Genomic DNA, 27,420 nt, shown 5'->3' on the forward strand with positions numbered 1-27,420 from the left:
TTTAATGCTCTTTCAGGAACGCATTGTGCCGAGCTAAGCAGTACTGCAAGAGAGCAGATGCCCTGCAAGAAGATTTGCACGCGTTTGTGGAGAGGCTTGTGGAGAAAGCCTGCAAGCACACTGACTCTTCAGTGGCTCTCTATTATTTCAGGTGAATGTTAAAAAGGAGCATCTTTACTTGGTGCTGTGGGCTGGTCTGTAAGCAGGTGTAATGTCGTTGTGAAAACAGTTCAGAGAGGTGAGAGATTTGATGAAGGGTAGATGCGAGTGTCTGTGCTTTACATGAGAACTAGTCAGTCATCTTGGCAGTCTGAAGCATTTTTAAACAGATGTCTGTTTTTTGGTCATTATTTTGTACAGGCTCTGTGATACAGAAATGGTCTGGTACAGCTTTGCTGATAACGATCGGAAGTACTTCCTTGAGGCTTCGTTGGGGAGTAATGAATTGTGTGTGATTCAGTGCAGGGATGAGTATAATTTGTAGTCAGTCTGCAATGATTATTCTGTAAATACAGTGGTTTACTGTCTCCATGATAGCACAGTGAGGACAATAATGATTGAGTCCCGACTGTACATACCAGTATTCACTCCTTTGCTGCTGAAGGCAGCTGAATTAGGAGAAGCCATATATGTATTTATTAGGAAACATGAGCAATCTCGCCGTTCCCTGGTGTAAACGGGAGTGCCATTTACCAGTAGGCTCTCTTGTGGCTTCCAGGTAGTTTCTGGAGGACTTTCACACTCTGTCTTGGATTTCTTAACACAACTGTGGGTTGTGGGTACCATGTTGCATGGTCAACCCAGTGCCATTGGGCAGTGTTGGCTCTGCAGCACACCTGGCTCGTGGCTGTACAGGAACCGTGACACTGCTGGCAACGCAGGGCTGGCTGTGTGTGCCACGGGGCTCCCTGACAGCTTCCTGGCAGTGGCAGTGCCCAGTTAATATGACATTTCTCAGAAGCAGCAGACTGTCTGTGTGCTCTCTCAGCTGATATGCCTGAGTTCTCCAGGCACAGGGCAGCCTGGGCTGAGAGAGCTGCCGTGCAGTGCTGGCTGAGCTATGCAAGCTTGGGAATCCTGGGCAAATGCAGAAGTCCTCAAGCAGTACTAGTCAAAAGCACGAGCTTGAGGAAACGAGGCTGATAGTGGGGATGTCTGACTGCAGTGACAGATAACAAAATGATTTAGCAGCCTCCTAAGATTTATTTGTCTTTAGGTCTGGCAAGAGTGGATTAGACTGAGAGAAGGGGCCCTCTTGGGGTCTTGAACCTCCCTCGGTACAGAATAAGCTGCCTGCATCACTTGGCCTCTGCCCTCAGGTGGCTCTGCAGTGGTCCTGTGACACTGTGGTAACTGCTATGTTCTCCCCTTTTCTTTTTTAGTGCTTCATTATACCTGCTCAGAGTGTTGAGAGGAAACACGTCCAATAAGTCATCCACTCCTCCCCCTCTGCCAGAGGAACAGAGCAACGCTGTCCCGCAGGCTTGTCAGGTAAGACAGTGGGCTGCTCTTGAGGCTGTGGTTTTTGCCAGTAAAGTTGCATTACCCCCTTTTTTTCTGAGTGGGCCTTGCTTATTCTGTCTCACTGTTCCTGCTGCCTGCAGATACCTGTCTACGTGATTTCTTTTCTGTAAAGCTGTTGCATTCCCCATCCCCTCCTGGCCCTCACTCTCCTGCCTTTGCAGTGTCTGCTTGCCCATAGCCACCGGGGGCTGCTGATGTACAGTGGATCTAGGTTAATTGCCTAAGAAGCCTGATATATGTTTATGCTGCTCTCCTGGCTGATTTGTTATTTTTTCCATTAATCTCTCGGCAGTCACTCTTGAGTTCTTTTCCTGGAGGGTGCTGAGGAGCAGAGAGACACAGGATAGTGGTGGATGAGAATGAACTGTCTCTCTGAGGTGTGAGCTGAGTTATCTCGGGGTGAAGAGAGCGCAGAGCAGCCCTGATTTCAGTGGTAGCTGTTTGCAGGGAGACCCTTCACCTGGTTGTGCTATGGGTGTCTGTTACTGAGGGAGCCTTACTGTCTGGTTCCCTCTCACCTACTGTCTCTGCTGAATTCCACAGGTTTCTGGATTTGGTGACCCTGTATATTGGGCAGCCAAATCCAGTCACCTTCACTAGAAACCTAGCAAGTAGTGTTTCACCAGCTGCCTGATACTTGCCTCTGATCCTCTCAAATTGTGTGCAGGAATTAATGCCTTAATCCTGTTGACATTTTATGGGGGAGGAAAATAAACAGGGCTACCTCATGACAAGGGAGGGCATGGAAATTACAAACACTGAGATATTATTAGTGGCTGAAAAGATAGCCAGTGTTTCTAAGGCTTAGTGGGAGACTGGGAGTGTTAATCCAAGTAGCTCTTGTTCTCTGCTGGGTCTTTTTGGAAAGAAAAACAAAGTGGGAGATCTGTGGGGAATATAAACGACATACTTGGCGTTGAAGCTAGAGTGAGACATGCTTCACAGCATCCTTGTGCTGCTTCACAGGGAAGGCTGTTATTCCTGCAGGAACAGAGCTGTGGTCTTGACCACCCAAGGACACAGCCAGCAGCTGAAGCGAGTTGCTGGTTTGAGGGAAATGACAGTTCAGTTTGTGTGATGTTACTGGTGCCAATGTTGTGTTGAGATCAGGAAGGTTTTGCAGTGGGGAGCCAGAGGCAAATGTGTGTGTTTCCAGTGAGCAGTGCTTTGTGGGCATAATTTGGAGCTTTTTGGTAAGCAGTAAAGTGCAACTAGAGCAGACCCTATGATGCAGTGGCCAAATTTATGGAAAAGCCTGTTACTACAGAAAAAATGTTTTACAGTAAAAATCCGCATGGGAGGAGCAATCGTTTTTTTTTTCTTGCAGATGTGTATTCAAATAAATGTTAAGTATAGATGCTTCATGAGGAAACTGGGGTCATGTATTTCAAGATGCATTTCCCCTGTTCCACGCCAGCCTGTGTTCAGCTGCAGTAGCCCTGGGAGTTTGAACTGAAAATGGGACACAGTGTTAACGTGACTTTAACTTGCAATAGGGCCGTGGAAAAAATGTGTGGGCAGAGATTTGTAAAAGGCGCAACCGCTGTTGTGAAAATCACAGCTCTCACCTCTTGGGCCGTAATTGTTCCGTCGCGAAGAGCTGTGCTTCCCTGGCAAAATGAGCAGAGTCAAGAACATCAGGATGCGATGCTCTGCACTTCGCTCTTCCTTCACCCCTGTGTTGTTAGTTTAGATCCATCTGGCCTGTGCAGGTCTCAGCCAGTTGCTGGTCTGGGCTTCTTGTTCCCCATGAGGGGGAATATTAGAGCAGTTACACAGTTCTGGGATGGCTGGATCCCTGATCAGAGCAAGGGCTTGTCTGCTGGGTACCTGGAAGTCCTTAGCATAGTACTTAGCATAGCTGCTAAGTGCGTCTCTCCAAATTCAGATCTGCATATCTACAGATTCACATAGCTCTACAGCCGAGAACACCATATGCACAGCACAGCTGCTGCAGGATGGCCTTGGAGTGCTCTGTGAACCTCACATATGTTAGATGAGCCCACCACAAACCTAGAAGTACAGTCCCCCCACCACACCACACTACATGCCATGTAGGTAGTCTTACTAGAAAGCTGTGCTGCCCTTTGCTAACATGGTCATATGGCTATTGGTACTTGGGAGAGCATCTTTGGAGCCCACTATTGTTGTTTCTTCATGGTTCTGTGTTGTATCTCATAGGCCTGTATCATATAAGCTACCTAAGAGTATCTAGTTGTTGGAAAAATCTGTGTGCGCTGGTAGGAATGACTTACTTCATTGCTAGTGATTCATCCTTGTGTTTCACTGGAAATTTTTTTGTTCTGCTTTTTCCCCTACAGCTTTTGAGCACAGGTTGTTTGGATATGAAGAGGGTGACTGTAATATATCAGCAAGCACTGACACAATTCTTGACCAAACGGAACAGTGCCCTTACAAGCTCCATGTTTCATGATCTCTTCAGGCGCTTCCCGGTAAGTGTTGCTGACTGTGTGGTATGTTGTCTTTCTGGCAAAGTAGAGAGAGAAACTTTTCTGCTTCACTGCGGGATTTTAAAACTGCTGTAAAGCTTCCTAGGATCTTCACCTGATCAGACTCTTAATACTGCATGTTTTGATAGCAGTGCTGTAGAAGGCTGGGATCTCATTTGTGGTTTGGATTGGGATATTGTATGGAGAATGTAGATGAACAGAAAGCTGGTCTTTAAAGCATAGCCTAAGAAGCTCTATTTTTTTTTGCCAATATTCAAGACAACATGGATGAGCAAGGTTTGCACAAAGGCAGAAGGGGCCAGCTTGTTTAAACAGCTAATGTAGCTGCTGTCCAGCTTTGCTCTGACTGCATGCTCAGTTTATCAATTTTCTTCCAAGAAGACTGTGGAGCGTAGAGCTAATCTGCAAGCTGGATGTTCAGACAGTGTTAGTTACTAAAATGTTTGAGGTATTTCCTGCAAACTTGACCTGTGCCTGGAGCTGGTCTGCACAATGAGGACAGTCAGTTTTTAAGAAACAAGCCTTGTGCCTGAATGTCATACAGTTCTTCAGGGATTTTTAGGTCAGAGTGAGGTAGAGACAGTTGCCAGAAGCCCTTTCTCAAGGGCTTCAACCTTTTAGAATCGATGTCTGATGGGAGGAGACACAGGCTTGTGTAACTTGGGGAAGTTGCTTTCAGACTCTAAGGGAATCTGTCCAGGAGAGAGTTCTTTTGCATACCAGGTTTCTTAGGACACCAGCCCACGGTGCCGCCTACACAAGTTAGTGAAATAAGGGGAAGAGAAGGGTTGTGTGCTGCCCACATGGACAGCAAGCTTAAGATCCCATCTGCAGGTTTCTAGAGCCTGTGGATTCCATGTGTCTGTTCCTTGCAGAAATGTCTTTTCAAATCTTTAAGCTCATCCCTTTTATAAAGCAAAGGTAATGATATACATGGATATTGGCCTGTTTAAAGCTGGCCTTTGTCCACTTACTAGAGTTACCTGTTCTTTTAGTAGTCTTCCCACCCCAAAAAAGCCATTTCAGGGGGTGTGGTTGGAATAACCATCTGCGCAATGTGTCAGTGAACTGTGCAGCAAACTGCTGTCCATGCTTTGTCAGGGCCAGGCCTTACAGTGCCTGATAGACAACGTTAGAGGTATACCAGTAAAGTAGTTGCAATCCAGATGGTCTCTCATTTCTTGTGTCTGGATTCCTTGTACCCCTCAATTTGGAAATACTTTGCCTGTAAACATAGAAATTAGCAGATTAGGCCAGAACAGAGGTTCATCAAGCTTTGATGACAATTAACCTCCTCTACAAAGGTTGTTTTGATCAAGACTTGTTGCAGGGAACAACTTTAAGATAACCTGGCTGCAGGGAGGCATTTCTCCTAACACAGTTGTTTCTGACCCCTTTAGCACGTGGGTTCAGATCTTTCCCCATGCTCTGACGTTCCCCAGACTAACTCAGCATGTTCTCCTTTGCCTCTGGGACTGTTCTTCTGTGTTAAGTGATCTGCCTACATAAAGTATTAGACAGATGCAGACTTAAATCAAGAACCAGGCAGAACACAGGTGGTGAAATCTTTGCCTGATTTTTCCAGTTTAAGACCTTCATTCCTCATTTCCTTGTGATCAACTCAGGGCTGGTGTGAGCAAAGCTGTTAATTTCCAAATAAGCTGTTGCTGATTTCTGGGCACTCTTCTTTCTTGTAGCATTTTCTTCTCACTCAAGAAGCTGTGTAAAATATAGACCGTTTTGCTTGAAAAACAACTCTGTCTGTCAGCAAACCACTAATAAGAGACTGGGTCTTTCTTTGTTACAGATCATGTGTAAGCCGTTAGTAGATACTCTTGTCAAGTCTATCACAGCGGGAGCCAGGCAACATCAGCAGGTAAGAAGGAAAGCAAACAAAGCTGTATTAAACAGTCAATCATGGCAGCTCATATGACGCTTAATATACTTATTGCTGCCTTCAGGGCTGCACAGTTTTGAGAAGTGGTCTTCTGTGGGGAGAGCTTTTGCAAATACTGCCTTGCTGCTTCAGGTATGTAACTGAAGTTGTGGAAGCAGCTTACATATTCACAGTCATGGGGATTCTTTTGTAGCATCAACTTGAAAAACTGTCTGCAGCTTTCAGGGTTGAGTCCTGAATGTTGCAGGGGTTGCTTCAGTCACTTATTCTGTGATTACTTTCTTATTGGTAAGATATTTCTCTGTATTAATAGTGTGTTGTAATCCTTGCCTCCTAATGCTAGATCGAGGTTAGCTTCTTGAACTTTCTCTACGCTTTGCCAGCTGTCCTGCATTTTCTAGGCCATATGCTTCTGTGTCTAGCTTAAAACCACCTGAACTATAGATCTGATTTTTGATGGTTGATTGCATGTGCCTGACTAGCACAAAATTAGTGCAGCCTTATCAATAAAACATTGCAGGGTGAGTGCACAGCTCACTGTTGCATGAGCTGGGAATGAGGCCTGTCTGGATTTTCACTGCAGCATGCACTGCAGTGGGGGTGCCTTCCATGCAGTTAATAGCCAAAAAGCCTTTAGGCCAGTAGCATCGTGTCTCAAACTTTCCCACCCCCTAGCTGTAACATGCATCTGTCCCCTGCAGAAGTGCATCCTAGATTGACCTTTCTGTTTCATAAATAGCTGTTTTATTGTTTCTGATCGTTGGAGGGAATGTGAAGGGCTAGGTATGTATTTACTGTAAGGCTGCTTTACATTGTCAGTGTAAATTGCATTTCAGGCTCTTTTACCCAACAGGAATGGCTCTGCTTTAAAGAACAAAAACAGAGTGAATTAAGCTATTAGTAATGTCAGTGGATAGAAATAAGGATGTGTTACACAAATAACAAACAAATTAATTGTAAGGCACATGCTTGACACTATCCTGAAGAGACCAGAACAGCATCCCAAGCAGACAGCATCATTATGTGGGTATCTTTGCTTCCCCACAGGGAACAGCATTGTCTTTCTGGGCTTCCACAGTTATCTGTCCAGGCTTTGTATCCAGAGCCTGTTTACCTGTGGGTGGGAGGAGTAGGGGAGGACATGCGGTGCGCTGTGTGTGGGAGACTGGATAGAGGACACTGGTGTACTACAGTTTAAACAAAGGCAACATGGAGAGTAAGCTGTGTAAAGCCACTGGAGTTTGGAGTTACAGCTTTATGGGTTTTGCACAGTGCTTCCTTTTCAGGAATTCTGGCTTCCCCTCATCAGATGTCCAATTTTTCAATTAAATTTTCCCACTGATTCTCAATACAAATGTGCTTTGGTGGTGTCCTAGGGGGTAGGGAAGGGACCAAGGTATGTGGCAAAGTGATGTTGAGGGTAAAGCAGGGGGATAACTTCTCTGGAGTCTCTGCAGCTCCTGGCAGCCTCTGGGGGAGCGAGGTGGAGGGGCTCAGCTACCAGAAGGGCTGTCCTAACTCAGAGTCCTGAAGATCCCAAAGATCTTCTGGTACTCTGACTTTGGCCAGCCCTGATGGTTGAGAGGTAAGTGGGGTAGTCGCCCATTTTCAGCCCCTGAACATTGGCTTTTAATCATTAAACTAGCTTAATCCCAGAGACGTGAGGCTTAATTCCTCTTGTAACGCTCCTGTTATTAATGCTGATCATGCTGGCTATGCCTGCTGCATCTGTATGAACAGCTAATCCCACTGGGATTTTGACTTCTTGGCTCTGCACATCCCTTTGGCAGGGAGTCCTCGGGGCCGTGCTGGGTGGGGAGAGCCGTGCTCTGCACGGGAAGGTGGAGGGAAGGTGGAGGCTCACGGCTCTGGCCTGGTAACGAGCCCTGGGGCTCTGGCCCAGCAGGGCTGCTGGCCACCATCCCAGCCAGCCTGGGGGAGGCCTTTCCCGAGGGGGTGGGAGAAGCAGATGCACCTTCAGGTTGGGCTTTTAGGTAGTTTTGAATAAAAGGAAAGTGGTTCATGAGGAGGATGTAAGTGGGAGGTTTTCCTTCTTCCTCACCCTGAATACCTGGGTGTTTGTGAGAGCAGCGTGGAGACAGGGGGTCTGTTCCATCTCTCCCCTCAGCCAGACTGGTCCCTGAGTTTTTTAAGGCCTTTAAGGCAAGATCTCGTGGCCACAGGTGTACATGTCCCACGAATACTTCAGGGGTCTCTGCTCTTGCTGGGGCTTCTAATGTAAAGCCACACTTGTTCACTAAGTCACGGCCCTGGACTCGCCTGGTTGGGGTGATTTGCAGCACGTTTCCCTGGGTGCTCAGTAAGCCACCCGGGTGGCTGGGCTCTTGTCAAGAAACAGCAAACCTGAGCTGTATGTGAAATGTTGTTCCTGTGCCTTCTGTTGTAGGCTGCTGCAGGTCTGTCGAACTCAATTTCTGGTCAGTTGTAACTTAGAGAGGATCCGCTAGGAAATGCAGGAGCTGTTCAAATGCTGCTCAGCTGGTGTTGGCTTGGAGAGGAGCAGCCTGGCCTCGCCAACCCCAGCCATTTGTCCTGACACTGGGGACCTCACTGTCTGTCTGGTGCCCAAGTGTTCATGCAGTTACGTTGCAAAGTGGGTATGAGGATGATTGGCTGAAAACTTACCTTCCCCTTGCACACATACTCCCCTCCCCTCCCTCCCCCCCCTTTTGCCATGTTAAAATTAACTGATCAACTCACTGGTCTTGTTCGGGGCACAGGGATAGTCAGTTCAGGGGCAGGAGTGGCTGGGTGAAAGCTGTGATTTATTTCTTCAAACGGCAGTGTTTGTTAACATGAAGTTATGGCTCCTGTGGAGTACGAGAAATATTGGAAAGCAGAGTTTAACTGTGTGGACTGTTGGCTGTAGCTGATGAGCTGGGTCTTGCACTGCTGCAGCCTTTCTCTGCATCTTGTCTCCCTCAGTTGCTCACCTCTAAAACCTGGAGAACATCGCACGCTCAGCAGCAGCATTGTGTCTGTAAAGAGAGAGGTGTTTGTAGCTATTTCACGGGTGTTACATGCCTTTCTGGGAGATGCATGTCTTCGGCCTGTGTGATTGTTGTAGAGAAGTGTCTTTTGGAGATAGCCAAAGGCAGGTGTATCAGAGGTTTCATCTTAATGCAAAACTTAGCAGAAAAAAGGAAGCTACAGAACAAAAACTTTAGGTAGCATGACTGACATCAAGTCAGCCTTTTTCCTCTGACACTGTTCTTTCATGCCTAAAGTAGCAGTAAGGTTGTTCACCTCCATATTGAAGTAATTTGTAAGTTAAAACGAACAGCACTTTGCGGGCTGAGAGCTCTTAAGGCAGTTTTAAACCTGGCTCACAGTGGCTGAGTTGGTAGGTTTTCCTAGCAGTAAGCTCAACCTGTATAACAAGTTTTAAACTGGAAAGGTGAATTTGCAGTGGTCTTACTGAGACTGAACTTGAAACTGAAGCTTGTATGTGTAGCCAAGTTCTGTTCCTCTGATGTTACTACTGGAGTGCGGATGCCTGCAGGAGACAGTAATATAGCAGTTTCCCTGGAAAAGGAGAGATTGGTGTCATTTGTGAGTGGGGGAATAAAGGGCAAGGGATGCTTGACTAGGGAAAGGTGTTTGTCATTACACCCTGAATTCACTTGGTACCTGTTTAAGCCTTATACATCAGAAAAATATGAGATGAAGATCTATGTGACAGTGGATCTGCAAAATCACCTTATTTCAGGCAGTTCATGCAGCTGAGCTGGGTTTCCCACCTTTTGTGAGACCACACTGACTACAGGACACCATGAATCATATTCTGCCTGTTGAAATGCACTGTGACTGGCAGCGGGTGCTCTGAATGCTGTGTTACGTGTTGGCTGGCCTGTTTTTCAAACTCTGGGTTTCTTGAGGTGTGGAGCTAAAAATGAGTGCTGTCCCAGAGGTGCCTGTGAGCAAATTAAAATGCTTTGGGCTTTTAAAAAAATAAAAACACTAGTGTTTGGATGTCTTTCATTTATTGAACTGAGGAATCTGATTGGTTTTGCTGTGTGATTGTTTTTTGGTGGGGCCTGCCTCATGCCTGTGATGTTTTTGCACTGTTGCCTACTGTAGAAGGAAGTGAATAGAAACTATATGAAATCACTAGATTGTAAGCAGATATTGTGAAGCTTTTCAAGAGGACCTTCGGTGTGTGAGAGGTGCTACAAGTTAAAGTAAAAAAGAGAGAAGGTGGTAAAGAATTAAGTTTCTTGAGTAGTCTAGTCCAGCTTTGGATGCAGTTCTGAGGACTGAGGTCCTGAAAATCAGTCTCACTAATGAACTGTGACCTTGTACTTCCTGTAATGGCCAGCAGAAATGTCTTCAGTGGTAGGAAAATGGGAGCAGTGCACACATCGCAGTCTTTTTGTACATATAGGTAGATTTGATAGTTTTCTCTTACCAACAAGGTAGTTCCACCTGAGCAAAGTATAGCTGACATTTCTAGAATCCAGTACCTGCATGCATGCCTGCATACATACATGTGCTCTAAGTAGCTTAGGTACAAATGACAACTAGGGATGTAGTATTCAATGGTAAGACTGTTGTGGGAAAATGGCAAGTCATCAAAAATGGAGCTTGTGTTACACCTTTGAGTTGACCCAGTGCTAATGAATTGTGTTAAGCTTCTGGCACAGATGATTCCACTGGCAGTGCAAAACCTTCCAATTAGCCAAGCAGAATATGTGGTGCTAACAGGTGGGGGAGGCTGGTGCTGTTTTGTTGACTAGAGGTGTTGCTGTCATTCTGATGTCTTCCACAAGCACTTAAATATGTTCTCTCAAATTCTGTTTAGGAAAAAAATGTGTGTGAGCTTGTTCTTGCTTCCTCCTTTCTTAATGCAATTTGATCTTACTACTGCAGTTGTTCTCCAGGAGACCACGACCTTGAAATTATTTCCTTGGGCCTTGTTTCAGTGGGTGCAGTGTTGCTTTTTCAGTACACACAAAAGACTTGTTTTTTTGGCTTGTGCTGATGGAACGTAAACTGGGGATCAGGATGTGTTTAATTTAATGATTGTCGCATGACTCAGCTACATACCAGAACCCTCCTGAGCCTTAGGTGAGGAATGTCTTCCTGGTTTATTTTTAGCAGCATCAGTATGATGAGCATAGCTACAGTAATACCTATTTCTGTAATTGTGCAGTCCTGGGCTGTTCCTCTGATGCTATTACAGCACAACCCCCCCCGTGGTGCGTTATTAGTTGTGGTGAGGTTCTTACTGCAGTGCCCCCAGTCTCATACATGCTGGGAGTGCCAGAGGACTGGATGAGTCTGTGAACTAGTTCTAACCTGAAAACTTACTGTTAGACTGAGGATCAGGTGAAGGAGGAAAATGTGTGGCTGGTTCCATTGCGGTATCCAGGCTTGCTGCTGATGCAGGCTGCTTCAGGCAAGTGCGTATTCCAAGTGCCAGCTCTGAACTGGAAACAGGCTGATGCACAGCCTCTCTGGAAGCCTGGACTGGAACAACCATGCATTTCCCTGAGAAATCCAGCTTGTTGACCAGCAATATTGGAACCAGTTTGGAAAGGAAGACTAGTAAATGAAACATCCACTGCTACCAGGCGTAAGGCGTTGTCCTCATCTCACTTGTATTGGCAGACGCTTGGATCACTTCTAGTCTGTAACTTCTTCCTAGAGTTTATGCAAATGATTTGATACCTGTCCCTTGTTCTTTTCCTTTGGGAAAGGCACCTGGAGTGTACATTGCAACACAATTACTAAGGGCCTTTGCAATTAATTTTGCACTGTGGTCATGCATCAGTTTGAATACATTCCTGTTGTCTTATTTACATTTAAAGCTATATTGATTGAGGAAGTTGCAGTAGCTGGGAGTATAATGATGCTATATTTGCCCATCAAGTGAGTTTGTTTTCTGTGATTTGGCTAGAAATCTGCAAAGCTGATGTAAGTGCAGAGCTGTCATGAAAGTAATAAAAGTCATTTTACTTAGTGTGGAGATGAGAATGGGCACTGAGACAGAGTTCAAAATGTCATCTTATGTCATATAGATTCATTAATATTTCAAAATGTGTTTTTATAAAACAGCCTGTGACAAGGAACCCTTTAAGATCTATCTAATAGAGAGTGTATTTTAGGTAAGTTGCTAATTAATCTTGGTGCTTTGGCAGTCTCCCCAAAGGGATCAAATATATATAGACATAATTTTACAGAACTGAAGCAATTCTGTGCCAGAGCTGCCATCACCAGAAGAGTAAAATATGATCCCAAAGTCCTGCCAAAGAGGTCTTGGCTGGTTGACAGTTATCCTTCTGAGTAGTTTGTGTCCTATGTAAATATCTAAGTTAGAAAGTTACTAAACTTCAATACAGCAAGAACAGTAGAAGTGCTGCAAAGCATCAGAAGCCAGCACCCCTCTGTGTGTAGTTTTGGGGGTATTCCTCCTTGTGCTGTGGTAGATGTGTGGATCACTACATTAGTACACTGCCCTGTCTGCGTTCTCACAGATAGTTTCCAGCAGGTGGTATAGAAAGAACTTAGTGTGGAATATTTTGCATAAGCTGTTACTAATAATGAAGTAAAATAAACCTCCCCAGACAAGTGCCAGCACCAATTCAGCTCTATCCACATCAGAAAGGAGAGCTGGGCTGCTGGTGCTGGCTAAGCAATAGGCTGTGACTGAAAGGTGCTGTGACTGAAAGGTGCTGTGACTGTGCTGTTTCTTCAGAGCATCCTCCATCCCCTCGGCAGAGGTGGGACACGTGCCTGTGTCCTCCGTGGAGGTGTCGCATGAGGGGGGGCCTGTCCCAGCGCCCGGCTGAGGTGAGCAGGCTCTCAGAGGGTGAGTTACCACAGGCAGCAATAGCTTCTTGTGGGATAGCGTTACAGTGGCTGTTGCCTGCAGACTTCTTCCTTTTTGTCCTCCTCTGTTCAGTATGCATCCTCCCTTCAATGAAGATAAATCATTTGCAGTTGGAAAATGTATGTCAAACTGACATGCTTTGACTCTGGTCAGCGTCTTGCCCCTGTTCCTGTTTTTGTTTTGGATAAGGAGATGGTCAAGGAGATCCTGTGTTTTGCAAGGTAAAGCTGAACTATGGGTGGGCTCCTGCACATTTTTGAGATACCTGATCGTGAGCAAGCAAAGCCCTATGACATGAACTAGCCCAGGGTATGTAAACTGTCCCTCTAAAGTCCATGGGGAAATGGTTGAATGCTTAAGTGCTTTGCTGGGTCAGGGCCAGAATGATCTGCATTTTTGTGTAGAGATTTTTAATGCCTAGACCTTTAGGATGGTTGTGGATGTGGATTACTGCATCCCAACCTTTAATTTTTGAGAGTCCTTTGCACTGGGAGAGCTCAAGAAACTATCTTTCTTTGGCAAGTTGGAAGACATTGACAGCATCTATAAATGATCTCTCATGCTCTTTGGAAAGGTGTCTGACCCCATAGTAAAATGTAGCTCTGTTGAACTGCTTTATAAGCCATGATTCTGTCTCCCTTTCTTGTCACTTATGTGAAATGGTTGAAAATTTAAGAAAATCTGTTTAAATTTTTCAGGTCCTCCTGACTGCATTTATGCTGAGTCCTTGAAATCCGATGGCATGAATTTTTACTTGTATTTGCATTGAGAACTTTGTGTGCTTGTGGTGTATTTCAGTTGAACAAGAGACCCCTGTCAGAGTCTGCAGGATCTCTTTGGAGTATCATGCATGTTGTTAGTTGTTTATGTTTCTTTCTTTTTTCTGTCATATATTTATTTTTTGTTGTATTTCTTGGTGGCTTTTAACGGCCTCTGTGTCTTTTGCAAAAAATGTCTAGCAGATAGTTGCCTGCATTGCCCACATGCAAAACCATAGCGATACCAGGCACTAATTGACTGGCACAGAGAACTGCCCTGTTAGCAGTCCCAGTCTTTATATTCCACCATACTCAGTGCAGCACAAACAGAACATGAAAAAGCTCCTATTTGTCTCTTTATTCTGATTCCGGAAATACAAACTGTATTTATTCTGTTCACTACTGTTCAGCTGATTGCATTGATGGTCATGTAGCAAATCATCAGTAATGGAGGAAACACTGTCCCCTGTTGCTGGGAGGAAGTAAGAAAATTAAAGGTCACATAGGCTTTAGTTGTTACTGTAGACACAGCTGCTGGCAAGAGCTGTCCAAGGATGGGACCGAGCAGTAGCATTAACAGTCCTGCATATCGGATGGACTTGCTGAATTAGATACATACCATACTGCAGTGATTTTCCAAGACTGAGTAATTTCCTAGCAACTAAATTAAACTTGCCATCTGACATGTGGGGAGTTGATAGTTTTTAAAAAGAGAGTGAACCACCCAAGTGTGTTCTGCTCTGCCTGACAAACATAGCCCCTTTGACAATTTGATGAGTAGATATTTGTGTAGAGCAAATGGGAAAAGTTTGCTTGGAGGCAAGGTCATTGCCATGTATTTAATAACAGCAAAACAAAAACAGGAGGAGAAGAAATGTCTGTGGTTGTGATGAAATTGGTCACTATCTCAGTCATATGGGCTTGAGTTATATTCATGCTATGAAATGCTACAAAATCATCAGGATAGAATCCTGTTTTGTTGAAATGCTGGGTGATGACTTCTGCTGTGTTAACTGGACCGTTGGATCTTGGTTTGGAATTACTAGCAAGTGTGTTGGCAGGGTGTTTTGTTGGCAAGCGAAGAAAGATTAGAGCTTCTGCAGCTTAAAATGAAGTGTCTACCTGGGCTGTGTTCACTGACAAGGATATTCTTAGGAGTTCGTGTAGAAAGTGGTAGGTCCCTTTTTGTTGTTGTTTTGGGGGTGTGGGAGGAATGGGCTTTGGCTGCTTCTGTTTCTGCTTTCCCTTGGCAAGTATTAAAATGTCACGGCAAAAGCCAAAGCACAAAAAAAGAGTTCATAATTCTCTGCAGGACTTCTCAGCAACCTCCTAGCAGAATAGGGTCCCAAGCCACGTTGCTCTCCCCAAGGGCAATGTGCAGTCTGTCATGTCCTGCTGCTTCTCTCAGTGGACTTTGCAAAATTAAAAGGTCCCCTGTGAGCATCTGAATCGACAACTCTACAAAGTTCAAACCAGTAAAATTTCCAACTTTTTTTTGCTTAGCAATGCTGTTTATTTCAATGTTCCAAGCTAACAATACTACTGATGTGTGAGTGCACTGCTTGAAAGCTAAACTTCCATAGTTGACGTTTTGAGTGATTTGGAATTCTAATTTCTCATTATTTGCTGATAAATGTTCTCAAAAGATGAAAACCTTTTGTCCTTGCAACATCTAGACTGGTCTAGTGAATTGGGGACAGCAGCTAAAAGGCACACAGTGCCTAGGCAACATGGGGATTTTTTTTGAATGCGTACTGCTCTTAAATCTCCTAAATTATTAAATTTGACTTTCACAAAGTCTCTTTAAATAGGCTGCATTATGCAGTGGCTGCCTTCTGAATAGCCTAAAGAAAATCCTATTGCATGTCTCTCCGGAATTGAGGAAAATTGGCTTTGCTGTGCTGAGGAGACATCTGGCTTAGAAGGTGGTGGGAGGAGCAGCCAGGTGAGGGAACTGGAGGGGACGGTTTTAGTTTTGGTCATATGGATGTGTGCAAGTGACTTGAGGTGTCAGTGGAGTTTCTTGATGTTTGATAATACAATGTGTATGTGTGCAAAATAAAAATTGACAAAAAGAAAGCTTTGGGGATAGTTTTTGTTTGTTATTTGCTTGTTTTCAATTTTTTTTTTCTTGTTTGTTTGCTTTTGTTTTGTTTTGTTTTTCAAGAGGAAAGCCAGGGTCAAGAGAAAGGATGGTGCCCCAGATGATTTTGCAAGAGGTTTCTCAATATTTGGTAATGTTTCTTTGAGCCTTAGCTACTGGGATGTCCTGTGAGAATCTCTGCTTTGATTTCTTAACAAAAGAGCGTTTCTTGCTCTGGTGTTTAGAGTGAAGAGCTTGTAAAAACAGAGTGGAAACGCTCCAAAATAAACAGGGCCATATTAAGAAACCAGCCAGCCTTAGGTTGTGTGGGGTTTTTGTTTTTATGTTTTTTTTTGTGTTTTTTTTTTTTTTTTAATTCTTTTTTTTTTTTTTTTTTTTTTTCTTAATTGCGGCTTTGTTCTTAACTTGGGAGAGGAATGTATTTGGGAGTGGAGAGGGAAATGGGCATATTTCCTGATTATTATTATTATTATTTTTTAATGCAGGAAGGGAGAGGCTTGGATGCATTGCACAGAATCTGTTGTTCTTTTATCCTCTGGTCTCAGTATGCCCTATGGTACCAATATTCCCCACCGAAGTTTCAGTCCCATAATCGGGCATTATGGACAGAGCAAGAAAACATCAGCACTCATGGGCACTAATCTGTGTTCTGCTGCTGTGATTTATCTTGTGTTCTCATGGCTCACTTAATTATGGCATCTTTTTATTTTTCCAGGAATTTAGGATAATAAGATATTGATTTTTCTTTTTTTTTTTTTTGATGGCAACATTAAGACTGATTAGCATTTCTGATATGATAAGTGGTTACCCCTGGGAGAAATTAATCTCTGTTCACCAAAGCAGCAGAGCAATATATGGATTGTTCGGTATGGATTGCTGTGTCCTGAGGGTCTGCCTGTTGGCCTTTGGTGAAGGAAGAGCACAAGGTAAATAATGTCTTCCCCAGTCCTGAGTGCTCACTAGCTGTCTTTGTTGTATGCAAATTGAATATTCAAAGCTAGTGCCTAATACCATCAGCCAGGCCTGGCCCAGGAGTCCGGTGTGTTATTTTATATGTTCATTGTTTTGACTGCCCAAATGTCCTGCAGACCCTTCATCTTGGGCAGAAAGCCTGCCAGTGAAGCCCAGTATTTATTGCGCAGCTATCCTCTGAAAAATTGTGGTGTCAAATCTTCTCTCTGTGTGTACTGACTCATCTCTACTGCCTTTAAAATCTAGCAACGTCTTATTTCTGTCACTAGTTCTTGTTAGATTGTGCTGTAAGAGGGAGCTTTGATTTTTTTTTTTTTTTTTAAATTATTTTTTTCCCCCTCCTTTCCCAGCTGTCCCAGCTGCCAGCAGAACAGTGCTGAAGGAAGCAGCCATATGTGTGCCCACTTGTATTGGGCTTGAATGTCCTGTTGCAGTGAGCAGGCTGTCACAAATGGGCTCCTCTGGATAGACAAGTGCAAGATGAGGCTTTTGCTCTGACAAGAACATCCTCCAGAGCACTGTTTGCAGAGGAACCCAGCATGGAAAAAATCCAGTCCTCAGCAGCAGTGGAGAGAATGTGATTTGCAGAGTCCCTGATTAAACAAATGAAGTAATAATGTTTTAGGGCATGAAGAAACCTGTACATAAGTGAATACTGTATATATGCCCTGGTCTGCAGGCAGGCTGCTCCACTGTCTTGATGGCTAGTCCTGGGTTTTCTGCTGGTTCAAGTACATTTAAAAAAAAACGTACTGGTGTGACTTTGTCAGTGGAGGCAATGATTATTTTTACCTGCAGGGCTAAGGCTGACATAACTCTTGTAGGTGCAGCTGCATTCTATAAAGGTGGTTTCTATGGGGTGTAGCTCATTCCGCATTTTCAGCCAGATTGAGTGGTGGTGGTTTAAGTGCTTGTGCCTTGCAATAGCTGTTTTCATGCAGTGGGGGAGGAGGATGTGCCAGCTCAGCTAATGTGATAAAACTTTCTGTAGTATAGACAAGTACTCGGTAGCAGCAGAATGAAGTTAACAGCCCATCTGATCGATGCGACAGCTGCTCTCAGAGCCTTGGGAATAGTAGTAGAATTATATAGATTTCTTAACTTTTCATTGCTGCTGCTTAAAGCAGGAGATCTGAGCCATGGGTGAAGAGGTTTATGAAAGATAATAAAAATAAAGAGGAGAGGGGAGTCAGCAGGAGTGGTAGAAAGATGGGGATTTCTTCAGTCAGTTTTGTCTCGGTTGCTGTCTCCCAGGGAGCTTTGTTCTTTTTCAGTAAGCAAGGTAGGAAAACCTCAAATGCAAAAGCAGAGCTTCCAAAGTGGGGACCAAGATCTGAGTGTAGCACCGCATCCTGTGCGTTTGGCTTTCTCCTACTTGCAGTGTTTTAGCAAGAGATTTCCTCCATCCCCGTGTCATCGGTGTTGAGCCTCTCGTGAAGGTGAGAGACCCAATTCACCTGCAGGTGATGAGCAGGCGGCTGTTCTTCGTTTTTCCCACTGCTGAGATACAGTGCCTGGGAGGTTGGCCCACAGTAGGAATTACTGGGGTTGTATGTTCCAACAGCTGAAGAGGACACACCTTTGTGTTTCCAAGCTTCCGTTTAACTTGTTTAGAAACTAGCTAGAGAGGGGATTGGTGGCTGTCTCAGAGGTTCAGAAATAAAAGTTAACATAAAAGAACCCACAAACCCAACAGAGTTCATTGACGATTTCTTTGTACTCGAGAAGGCCTAAACAGATCATCTACATGACGATGAAATGAGCAATATGTGTCTCATGTGTGACAATTATTTTCAATGTGCTAATACACAAGCTGTTGCGAGTTGTTTAAAGGTTCCTGGATGGAAAGATGTATCTGTGGAAATGTGCTTTTTTAGTAGGAGGGAAGAACAGGTACAATCTACTTTTCATGAAACTAGGTTGCAGTGCAGGTTGGCTTTTTCTGAATTCACTGAAAATTCCAAGAGCTTGATGACCTGGGATGCTTGGTGGGAGGACACTGACTAAAATTGCCTTTCTTATCCAAGGTTGTAAAATATGATTTAAGTGTCACTTCAATGCTTTACATGTTGTAATTAACTAGCCTTGCAAAATTTTTTCATCCATTTGTCGCAGGAACTTAATTTAAGCTGTAAAATATCATTTGTTTTGATTACTTTTTGGCAAGGAGAATTTTGTTCCTGGGCTCATAAATCTCCTATTTGGTGTTTTTTTTTTGGCAAGGCCAGACTGAGCGAGGGCTAGGAGGAAACTCCTGCCTGGCCCAGGTGGTGGTGTTTGGTGCCCAGGGATGGTGTGCGAGCAGGGGACAGAGGTTGATGGGTGGGGGGTGTCTGGTCAGCGTTTACTTTACTGCGTTACTGTGCCTTGTCTGTTCCTGGAGGCAGGAGGGCAAATTTGCAGGCTTGGGAACTGTCATCTGGTAGGACAACTTCTGCGCTGGGCAAATCGTATCCCGCTCAGACAGCAGTATTGGCCGCTGTCAAGGCTGGCCGAGGGGACGTCGTGAAAGAGCCGATGGATTAGTCTGAAGACACTGGGTTGCAGCAGGAAATATTGAACTCAGCTCCCCAGCCAGACGATCGTGCAGAGAAGACTTCCACGGTGTGTCCTGGGCCAGCGTGAGCTCTCTGACCCTGCCTGCGGGCACCAGGAGTGTCTAGTGACGGGTGACACGCGTTCCTGCGGAGAGCCGGCGGCGCAGCCCGGGCACCGCGCCGCGGCAGTGCCGGTCCTGTCCCCGTCCCTGTGCACGGGGCTTTGTCACCCGGCACCGGCACTGTCCCTGCGCCGGGCAGGGGCAGCAGCCAGCAGCAGGGTGCAGGAGAGGCACTCCCTTAATCGGAGCAGACAACAGGGTAAATTTGGGGGTAAGAGAGATGTCTAGCTTCGGGTGCTGCCTTGGAGCGTTGGCAGCACATTTTTAAATCAAGATGCTCGGGTGTCCTGGCACGGGCACTTCCACGTAACGGAACATGCCAGCTGTGTTGTTGTAACAGTCCTACTTATCCCAGAAGGCGCTAGCACTTTCCACTCTGAAACCTTTCATATAGCTGCTAAATGAGAATCTTGGCTCCGGTGCTTGTGTGCACCTTGTTTCAGCAGTGGTGAGGAAGTTAAAAATTAATTTTTGTTCTCAAAAATAGTTTTCTTCAGCCGCAGATGAGGCTTTGCTTCATATCCTCCCTTCCCCTCGAATTTGAAACATATATGGAATGCGTGTGTGTGTGCACACGCCATGTGAGAGAGTTACAGCTTGGGGGGGTGAGGAAAATCTGTTTGGCAAATGTTTCTTAATCACTTCTGGTTTTCACTTTTTACATCTAAGCTTTCAAATAAGTTTTATATGTTTTAAGTAAGTAATTGGCATTTGATGCTTGTTCAGTGAGAATGCTGGGTAAAGATCTTGAAGGATAATTTTTTGATTTTGTCCTTAACTTTGGAAAGAATCCCGTTTTCCCTCTTCTCACCTCCCCCAGAGAATTTGCAGCTTGGTCCTGTTGAGGTTAACAGGCTGTGTGAAACTCCAGAGTTTTAAGTTAGTCACAAATTTAAGTCCTCTGTTAAATATTGTCACGACAGTTCTCAGCCAAGAAGACTGTCTTGCCTGCAGTGTTGGAGTGCTCAGTCTTTTCTAATTATTGGTCTTTTATAATGTGTCAAGGAAGGTTAGGAAACTTGTGTATATTTAGCACACAGTGAACTGCCATTGCTTCTGAACAGCCTGCTGTGAATTTGCTGTACGGAACAGGGAGTGCCGTTGCTGGGGGCCTTATTCTCCTTTCCCCCTCATAATTTGCCCTTTTGAATAAGCTTCTAGGCTGTTCCGATCTTGGACTCCGCCTGCCAAACTGTTATCAAGCAGTCTTGTAGCTTATAGGCTCAGAAATGCTCAAATGCATGAAACGAATGTGGTAGAGAGATGAAAAGGGAAACCCTGCAACTCATGACTGCTCTGTTGGAGCCTTTCTTCCCATCCCACACTCAATGTAAACGTAAAAATGGAGTAGTTTAGCTGTGGGAGCAGAAACAGGGATGGTTTGGCACTTCATGGCTTTGCGTCATGTTTGTTTTCTCTTTACAAAAGCTTTGACAGTAATTGGAAGAGACTTTTGCTGTGGTGCTTTGCATATCGTGCCCTGTAGTAATAAATGACAGGTTATTCTCCTATAACAGATAGCCCTCGAAACTGGAGCTTGCCGTGAGTTTGAGGGGGTTTTTGTGTGTGTGTGTGTGTGTGTGTGTGTGTTGTTTTTTTTTTTTTTTTTTTTTGTCATTCTTGTATGGTGTTTTTTTTTTTTTTTTTTTTCTTTTTTTTTTTAGTAACAAATTACAAATTGCAGATAACTGAGGAATTAATTTCATAGTTTGACTGTTTCTTAAAATTCAAAGAAAGCTTATTTGGAACCTACCATATTCTTAGCATATGTTCTTTTACTCCAGCTTTCCTGGTAGCATTTGTCACAAATGCAGTGTGTGATTCATGTGATTGCAGTCTCAAAGGGCTTGGTAGGTGAAAATTTCTAGAAGTGCAATTATTTTTTTGCCATATCCCTACGGTTGTAGAATAGTCTTAATGCTGAGGATTATGTACTGCGAGCTGCTGTTTTATAACATGTGCTGGCACTGAATCAGATGTGCTGGCAGGTCAGGTTATGCTGTAGCTTTGCTGCTGCAGTGCGTATGCCAGAAAGGAGACATCAGTGCTCTGAAATACCAGTAGCCTGTGTGGTGTGATACCACCTGTATATTTTTGTCTCTTGGACTTCCAAGAGCGATGAAATGATGATAGCACTAAAGCTTCTGATCCTTCTTAAGCTTTAAAAATATATTTGAGTTGCACAAACTTGTAATTTTCCAGGTAATGTTTTATATATACATATATTTATATATATATTTATATATATATATAAAATATAAAGGGAAAAAAAACTCTTGCCATACTGGTGACATGCCTCATGCTGATAAAACTGTGTCCGTGACGCAGAAATGATCGCCATAAGGTGGGGAAAATCCATCTTGATGTCTTTTGGTAAGCATTTAAACTCCCCACTGCTTCCATTACAATGTGCAGGGAGGTCTGATGTAGCACAAATACTGTCCTGGGCCAGACCTAATGCGACGTTTCTATCCTGCCACGTGCTTCAGGCAAGCCAGTTGAACTTTCTGCCTCTCCTGTAAGGCGGGAATGCCTTTGGGAGGGTTCATCAGCTGTAGCCTGCAAGCTGCTTGGAGATTATCTGGCGAGATGGCAGCGTGAAAACTACGACTTGGTGTTTGGTGTGTTGCAGTGCGGGCATATCTCCAGTTTCTTGCTTTTCTGATGGTGGCAGTGGGTGCCTACTGATTTCAGTGTGTCTTTTCTCATGGGAGTGTGTCTATGTGGTATATTTTTTCACTTGCTTTCAAAGCCACCTCCAGCCAGCCTCCTAAGACACTTGGGGCTGAGAAAAGCATTTTTTTTTTTTCATCAGAAACAAGTGTCTTCCTATTAAGAGTGTTTTTCTTTGAAAAATAAACCTGAATTTAGGTCATGCCTTCGTCTCTTCAACGTTGCAAACAGAATCTCTATGTCATTGCAAGGGCTTGTTTGTTTTTGGCTTTTCTCTTTCACGACTGCAGTGATTGAAAGAGCCTGATCTCTTCCCCTCCATGCAGCTCACCTGGCTGGTGAGTCACCTGGATCGGGACTGGGGAGAGCTGCTCTTCTGACCTACACAGCTACTCTGCCTGAGCTGGATATTTGCTTTCAGTAAGAAAACAGTGGCCGAATTGGTAGAGGTTGATCCATTGCTTCCCATTTTAAATAGTCATGCTGCATGTCTTGTCCTTTACTGCAAAGGGTAGAGGTGGGTTGCATAACCCAGCAAAGCCTGCCAGCTTGCGCTCCCTTTTAGCATCTAAATAAGGTAGGTGAGCACATCTGGGAATTACCAGCACATCTCCATTACTGCATTGAGCACGTTTACTATTTCAGAAAGAAATCTTGACCATTTATACTGAATGGCATTTTGTGTAGTTGTAGATAAGAAGGAAATAAACAGTGGCAAAAAAATCACAGGGTCAGCACTGCAGTTAGTTATTGTTTCTTCTCATTTCCCACATGGACTGATAATGAGTGTTTCTGCCTCATTTAGTCATATGGTTGATAGATATATGTGGGAATGTATGTATGTATCTGCTGTCCTTGCTTGAACAGACTTCACTCTTATTTATTTTTGTACTATTTTATGGTCTTCCTTTTTAAAAAACTGACACTAAGGAGACAATGTTTTCATTAGGCAACTGGGTGGCTCCTAGGGCACAGGATGGGCTGCAGCATTCTCCTCTGCCCTTAATAAAAAGCTCTATAATGTGGCTGTCAACTGCTTGTAACTATTCTCACACATTCTTATTGCAGACGTTGTGCGCATGGGGGGACGAGAACTTTCTCTGCTGGACTGGACTGGAGTTTGGGCTGGGACTCTTGGGTCTTCTGCTGTTTTTGTCTGTTTGTGAGGTGTTGATAATACTTGGCTCTCTTGTAGGGCTGTCATGAACACAGCAGGCTTGGTTTGGCACTGAGAATATTCAGAGTATCCTCTGATATTCTTGGGAACAGTGTTGTTCTGGCAGCCTCCAAAATTGCCAAATGCCTGTAAGACATTGAGAAAAATCAGTGATGCTGGGGAGAGCAGGAGGGATGGACAGAACTGAGTAGTTGTTGAGCTCCAGATCTGTGCTGAATTTTGTGGGAGTACTTTCCAAATTTGAAATTGCTGCTGGTCTGTGACGTGATGGTAAAACATGCAGCTGGTCCCTGTATCGTGTATAAAAGGCACATCATGAACGTGTTAAGGGTAAATGATGGACGGTAAGAAATTATGGGGGTTAGTGTTCTGATGCAAACAATTTAAACTAGCTGGGAGTGGTTTGGCTCCTAAAGTGTTCTGTGTGTGGCTTTGCCCTACAAAAGTATTGGTGAGGAGGTCGGAATTGGTTGGTTGTGTGAGGTCAGTGCCTGCTCTAGTGAACAGGTCCCAGCTGGTTCTGAGGAAGCTGTAAGAAAGTAGGCAGTAATCTGCTGCGGTGTGTGCATTGGGAAAGTTTCTCTTTACTACTGTTTCTTCTTTCTACTGCTCAGCAAGGAGAGAGCTTGTATTTTCAAGCGCAAACTTGTAAAATGCTGCTTTTAATGACTTTAAAATGTGTGTGAATGAAAACATCTTGCATGCTCGGATTCACGTAACTTTTTTGCACACACATTTTCTTGCATGCACCTGCGTGCACACCAGAACCTCTGTTTCACAGAACAGAAAATAGTTAGGTTTTCTGACTTTTTTATTTCTAATGGTTCCTTTTGGATTACTAGTATTGTCCCAGGAGCACCACCAAACAGTAGTGGTGTTTGCTTTCAGAAGTGGCTAGCAGTGGGAAGAGCCTCACTCCAGGAGATGGCTTGAAAAGTCCTCTGAACAGCCTTATTCTTTTTGAGGTTGTTTTCATAAAAAAACATTGAGTGTCTGGGCTCCCAGAAATCAGACTAGTGTGATATGTCAAGACAGGCGAGTTAAGAGGGCTTGTGGTGTCTGGAAACTCTTGATTTAGCCCTCTAAAGCAGGTGCAAGGGTTGGGTGAACATTCACTTCCAAATGCATAGGTGTTCACACCTCTAATGTGTCTACTTTCAGCTACATGGTGTCCATTTATTTGAGAAGGTGAAACAAGGAAAATGAACTGCAGAGAGAGCCGTTTCTTTGTGACCTTAAGGGAATAGTTCCTAGAGATCAGACTCACTTTGGGTCTTTCCTTTCTTTTGCAAAGTGCTCATACACTTAGCCTCTCTTACATTAGGTCAAGCTCCTGGAGGTTGTGAAAGCAATTCCTCTTTGAGTATTTAAAAGCCTTTTTGCAAATCCTGCCAGGGACTGTTCTGTGGGGAGCTGTTTCATGCCCATCCAGCCAAGTGGTTTGATGTTTCTCAGCCCTGACATGAACTTGTGGCTGAAAAGCCATTGCTGAGGACTGCTATTTTCCAAGGTGATGTGGCAGCTTTGTGGTCCTGGTTGCTAGATTGTTTTCTCTGAGTACATTTACTTGTTAATCTTCTGATGACATCCATGATCCTTTTTTGCTTGTTGATAGATGCTGTGAGTGAGGTGTGGTTGCACCTCTTTCTAAAGAAGAAACTTGTGTCCCTCCTGTTTTGGTTTGAACTTGCGGAGGTGGGATGGCATCAGTGGGAGTGGGATGTGCCGTTTCTTACTGGATTTACCCTTGGACTGGGATAGAAGAACTGGGTTTTAGTTTTGGTTCTGCTGATTTTTCTGGTTGACTCCTCTGATGTCAGTTCCTCTCCTTGTTTAACTTTCACTATTTAACTGTGCAGTTTGCTCTGGAAAAATAGCTACGTGTTAATAACTAGCTCTAGGAATAGAAGAGTCACTGGCTCTGGTGAGTATGAAAACCGTAAGCTACAGCATAGCATGGTACTGGGCACTGAGGACCTTCTAATTATTAGTGTCATATTGGCTTTCTGACTGAGATGTTCTTAAGACAAACTTTATTGGAAGCAGCAAGTAAATATTTTTATAATAATATAATAAATAAATATATTTTTATTAAAAAATTTATAAAAATAAAAATTTTTATTCTTACAAATGAGAAAAAATTTTCATGCTTTGTATATGTAAATTGTCACTGGGTTAAAAAACAATCAGGAAACACAGGATTGCGTTGAGAACAGCAATGGCAATGTTTTAATTATATGAAACTCAAACCACGTTTTCTCTTTGCTTGAATTTAATATATAGGCTGGAGAGATAAAAGCTAGGAGTGTGACAAAATTATTAAAGAGTGATAGCACCAGCCAGGATTCTCAGATGACTGGGTGTTTTGACATCCTCGTTTATAACATACAGAAGGGATTGTTCTATGGGGTTTTCTATTTTCATTTACAATAATTTTCAAGCTTAGTGCTTACTGAGGACTAGATTCCATTCAGGGTCTGTTCTGTCAATCCAGTGTTTGAGTCTCAGGTCTCCAGAGCTCCTTGCTCCTTTGAATGGCTTTGATTTCTTTCCAGTTCTTTTCCTCACTGACTTGCAGTGCTCCCACCCACTGCTGACTGGTACGATTCCTGAGCAGGCCCTTGTCACCTTGCCTCTGGTCCTCTCTTTGCCTCTGAGTAAATCTGTAGTCCTGAGGGTACTATCAGGATAGCTTAACAGGGCCCTTCTGCGTGCTTTGCACCCACTTGCAGTATGAATGCTTTTGTAATTGTCAAAGAAGAGATGGTGCCTTGAGGTTTATGACCCTGCCTGAGCCTTTCAGAATGAATTATGGCCTTTCATCTACCATGAGGGTCACATTCTCTTTGTAATTGCACTGAAGTGACTTTCCACTACATTCAGTACATGCATGCAGACATGCCATAATTTGTTCTGTAAGGCACAGCCTCCCCATAATTACAAGGAGTATGTAAGCTTGCCTGCCTCAAGTATGGCATTAGGGTGCTCTCTCTCATTAAATCAGCATAAATCTTTTGAGATAGTCTTGTTGGTTCCCTGCTGCGTTCTCTCTCTTGAATAAAAAACAGAGTCTCTGTTTGTGAGTGAAAGCTCACAAGTGTGTAATTCTCTTTGTTGACCATCCTGGTACAAGCTGGAGGTAAGGTTACATAGATGTGTGACATTACTCTGTTGTAACACAAATATAAGTGCTGGAATTACCTGGTGGGGGGACCCGTGTTCAGTGTCCTGCACCCTCCCAGAAGCCTGGAGGAGGTTGTATAGGAAACATAGACCTCCTCGAGCTTGTGAGGTGTTGTGTTGGACTGCCTGCATCTTTGGATAGTTATTGCTCTCAGAAGATCCAGGGATTTCTTCTCTTGCTTCACTTGGAATTCTTCAGTAAATAGTCCCTTAAAAATGCACCAGTAGAAGTGTGGGTACTACGTGGCCAGTTTTTAGCCTCCTGCTGCATGTTTTCCATGTTGTTTCCTTGGGACCCAAGGGGTGTGTGGAGGCCAGGTTTTGGTTATCAGCAGGCTGAATTTTTGTTCTTGAGGCCTCTTAGACTTTTGATCTCAATTGTGTCTTTTGTAACGAGTTTTACAAACTCTGCTTAGTTTTTTCTTTAGGGTGGGATCAGTTGCCATGTGTGGTTAAAAACCAGCAGCCCTTGCTTGCTTTCGATGAGATTAACTCCTGATGTAATTCCCAATGATTTTTTTGTATTTATACCTGTATTTATTCAATTTTGTGATGTCTGTGTGATGGCAGCTAGAGGCAACATTTTTTTCTTTATATGTGTGTAGAATTTCCTAACTCCATGCTGCTACAAAAAATTTCCCTTTAAATCCTCTAAACTATTTGCACTAATCTTCATTAGTGTATCCTGTGCATTTCTATCATTTGTTTTTGTCTACTGCTGCGTTAAAATAGGAACTATGAAATAGAAAAGGACTTGTAAGAAGGTTGCGGATTACTGTTGTTTTTCTAGTGGCTACTCTTTTCATTGCTGTGTTAACATAGAGGCTTGATGAGCAAGTTTGACTCCAGGGCAAGGCTGAGTGCTGCTCTGAGCAGCAGTTTCCATCTAGGATTCCTTTGAAACGAAGCATTTGCTAACTTGCCAGCTTTTATTTTTGTTTATTTGTGTCTACTGCATTCATCAGGGCATGGTAAAGGGTACAGTCATGAAAAGGGCTGCCTGAAGACTTTTGGAGACTGAAAGCGATGCACTCGGAGCAGCTACTAAAGCGTATTTTTGGATATTAATGCCTAAATCTAGAAGTGCCATGATCCTTCCCCTCCCCTTTGGCCTTCTCTTTTAAGTATGTGCATTCAACCAAAACCCAC

The 27,420-nt window shown here is 43.9% G+C and overlaps 1 protein-coding gene across 1 annotated transcript in view; it reads left to right on the plus strand.

Annotated features, from left to right (window-relative positions):
* The window catches only part of MYBBP1A (MYB binding protein 1a), a 61,027-nt gene that overhangs the window by 17,782 nt on the left and 15,825 nt on the right, over nt 1-27,420 (plus strand). The window contains exons 20-23 of the mRNA XM_032993729.2: nt 17-151; nt 1,383-1,491; nt 3,846-3,977; nt 5,803-5,871. Of these exons, the coding sequence (XP_032849620.2) occupies nt 17-151; nt 1,383-1,491; nt 3,846-3,977; nt 5,803-5,871 (445 nt within the window). The remainder of the gene's footprint in view (nt 1-16; nt 152-1,382; nt 1,492-3,845; nt 3,978-5,802; nt 5,872-27,420) is intronic.

Source organism: Tyto alba, unplaced genomic scaffold, assembly GCF_018691265.1.
Source record: "Tyto alba isolate M040663 unplaced genomic scaffold, T.alba_DEE_v4.0 Super-Scaffold_19, whole genome shotgun sequence".
NCBI lineage: Eukaryota > Metazoa > Chordata > Aves > Strigiformes > Tytonidae > Tyto > Tyto alba.